Here is a 1,854-nt window from a genome sequence, read left to right on the forward strand (position 1 = left end):
ACCCAATAACCTTTTCTAAATCTTTACTTAATCTACGACAAGGATTATAATAATTTATTATTCTGATATTTTGTTTCTCTGCATATACATCTATAACCACCACTTCATGTTCTTCAATCTCATTAATGACTCTGTATTCTAATTCATTTTTTATAAAAGTGGCCACCCCACCTCCATTACCTGTCTTTCTATCTTTTCTTACAATATTATATCCTTGCAGAACAAAATTTAATTTAGGTTTTAACCATGTTTCTTGTACACAAATTATGTTTGGTTTCTTATTTAAAAGATCTATAAACTTTTTAAATTCTGGACCATTTGCTATAAGACTTCTGGCATTCCATTGCAGAATCGTTAAAAGCATTATTATTATTATTATGTACTTCCATATGTTGTTTGAGTACTAGATTGAGTCTTTAGCATGTCATTTATTTTTTCCAACGTTACACCTGCTACATTCAAGTATCTCTCAGCTGCCCTTATTTTGATTTTAATTCTCTCCGTTCTGCTTTCTGTTTGAGCAGAACAATTTACCACTTCAGCCATAAATGAAACAAATTCCATTTTCCCGATCACCAAACTATCCTCTTTTGTCTTTCTCTGAGCCACAGTATTCCCAGTCCATTCTTGTATTTTTATCTCTCTCTGTATCTGTTCGTTTTGTTTTGCTTTTTGGGCTGCTTCAGCATAAGTCAACCCCTCAGTTATTCTCACATTTTGAATTTTCACAGCATGTTTGTGAGCAATGCATCCCCCAAATCCAGCACTATGCTCACCTCCACAGTTGCAGCATTTTGCCTTCGCTCCTTCGCCACATTTACCATATACATGATCACCCCCACATCTCGCACAACGTTGTCTTCCTCTACAAACTGCACTAACATGTCCATACTTCTGGCACTTGAAGCATCTAAGTGGAGGAGGTACGTATGGTCTTACTGGATAACTTACATATCCTATTTTTACCCTCTCTGGCATTCTTTCTTCATCAAACTGAAGCATAACCGATAGACTGTCCATCCTTTCTTTATTTCTCACATATTGAAGCCGTTTTGCTCCATTACCTTCCCCCCCTTCAACGCAACTTTTAATTTTATCAGCATGTACATCAGTAGGAATTCCAGTTATTACGCCTCTAACCCAAGGCTTCGTCTTCATCAATGTGCATGATACCGAGTATCCAAGCATCGAATTTATACTTAGTACCTTATTTTGTTGTTTTTCGTCCTTACACATGATAATCAAGTTTCCATCTCTCAGAGTCTTTGCACTATTTATTTCTCCTAACGCTTTGTTCAGAGATTTGGTCAGTTTAATCGGGTTTATCGTCATACCAGGTTCTGCAAATTTCATCATTACTTTGTATTCCTCTATATTTTTCCTACTCACGTGATCCTCCTTTCCACTATCCGTAAATGATCCTTGACTATTGTTTTTCTTTCTTTTCCGATTGACTACTTTCCACCCATCATTCAGAATACTACTTAATGAAAATTCTTTAACTCCTAAGGATTGTAATTCATCTTTAAGTCGATCCCTTTCTCTTTCATATGCTGTACATATCATCATAACGTGTTCCACTGAGTCCTCTGTTAAACAAACATTACATAGACCAGTATTATGTTTCCCTATAATGTATAGTGTTTGGTTAAGGTTTGAATGTCCTTTTCGTATATGTGTTAAAATGACTTGTTCCCTTCTACTTACAGTGGGTACGGAAAGTATTCAGACCCCCTTAAATTTTTCACTCTTTGTTATATTGCAGCCATTTGCTAAAATCATTTAAGTTAATTTTTTTTCCTCATTAATGTACACACAGCACCCCATATTGACAGAAAAACACAGAATTGTTGA

The 1,854-nt window shown here is 35.5% G+C and overlaps 1 protein-coding gene across 1 annotated transcript in view; it reads right to left on the minus strand.

The window, feature by feature from the left end:
* The window catches only part of LOC107733749 (uncharacterized), a 3,523-nt gene extending 2,059 nt beyond the window's left edge, over positions 1-1,464 (minus strand). The window contains exon 1 of the mRNA XM_016545516.1: positions 11-1,464. Within this exon, the coding sequence (XP_016401002.1) occupies positions 376-1,356 (981 nt within the window). The 5' untranslated portion in view covers positions 1,357-1,464 and the 3' untranslated portion in view covers positions 11-375. The remainder of the gene's footprint in view (positions 1-10) is intronic.
* Positions 1,465-1,854: the final 390 nt, after the last annotated feature.

The sequence above is a fragment of the Sinocyclocheilus rhinocerous genome, unplaced genomic scaffold (assembly GCF_001515625.1).
Source record: "Sinocyclocheilus rhinocerous isolate Xijiao unplaced genomic scaffold, SAMN03320098_v1.1 scaffold789, whole genome shotgun sequence".
In the NCBI taxonomy this organism is placed as follows: domain Eukaryota; kingdom Metazoa; phylum Chordata; class Actinopteri; order Cypriniformes; family Cyprinidae; genus Sinocyclocheilus; species Sinocyclocheilus rhinocerous.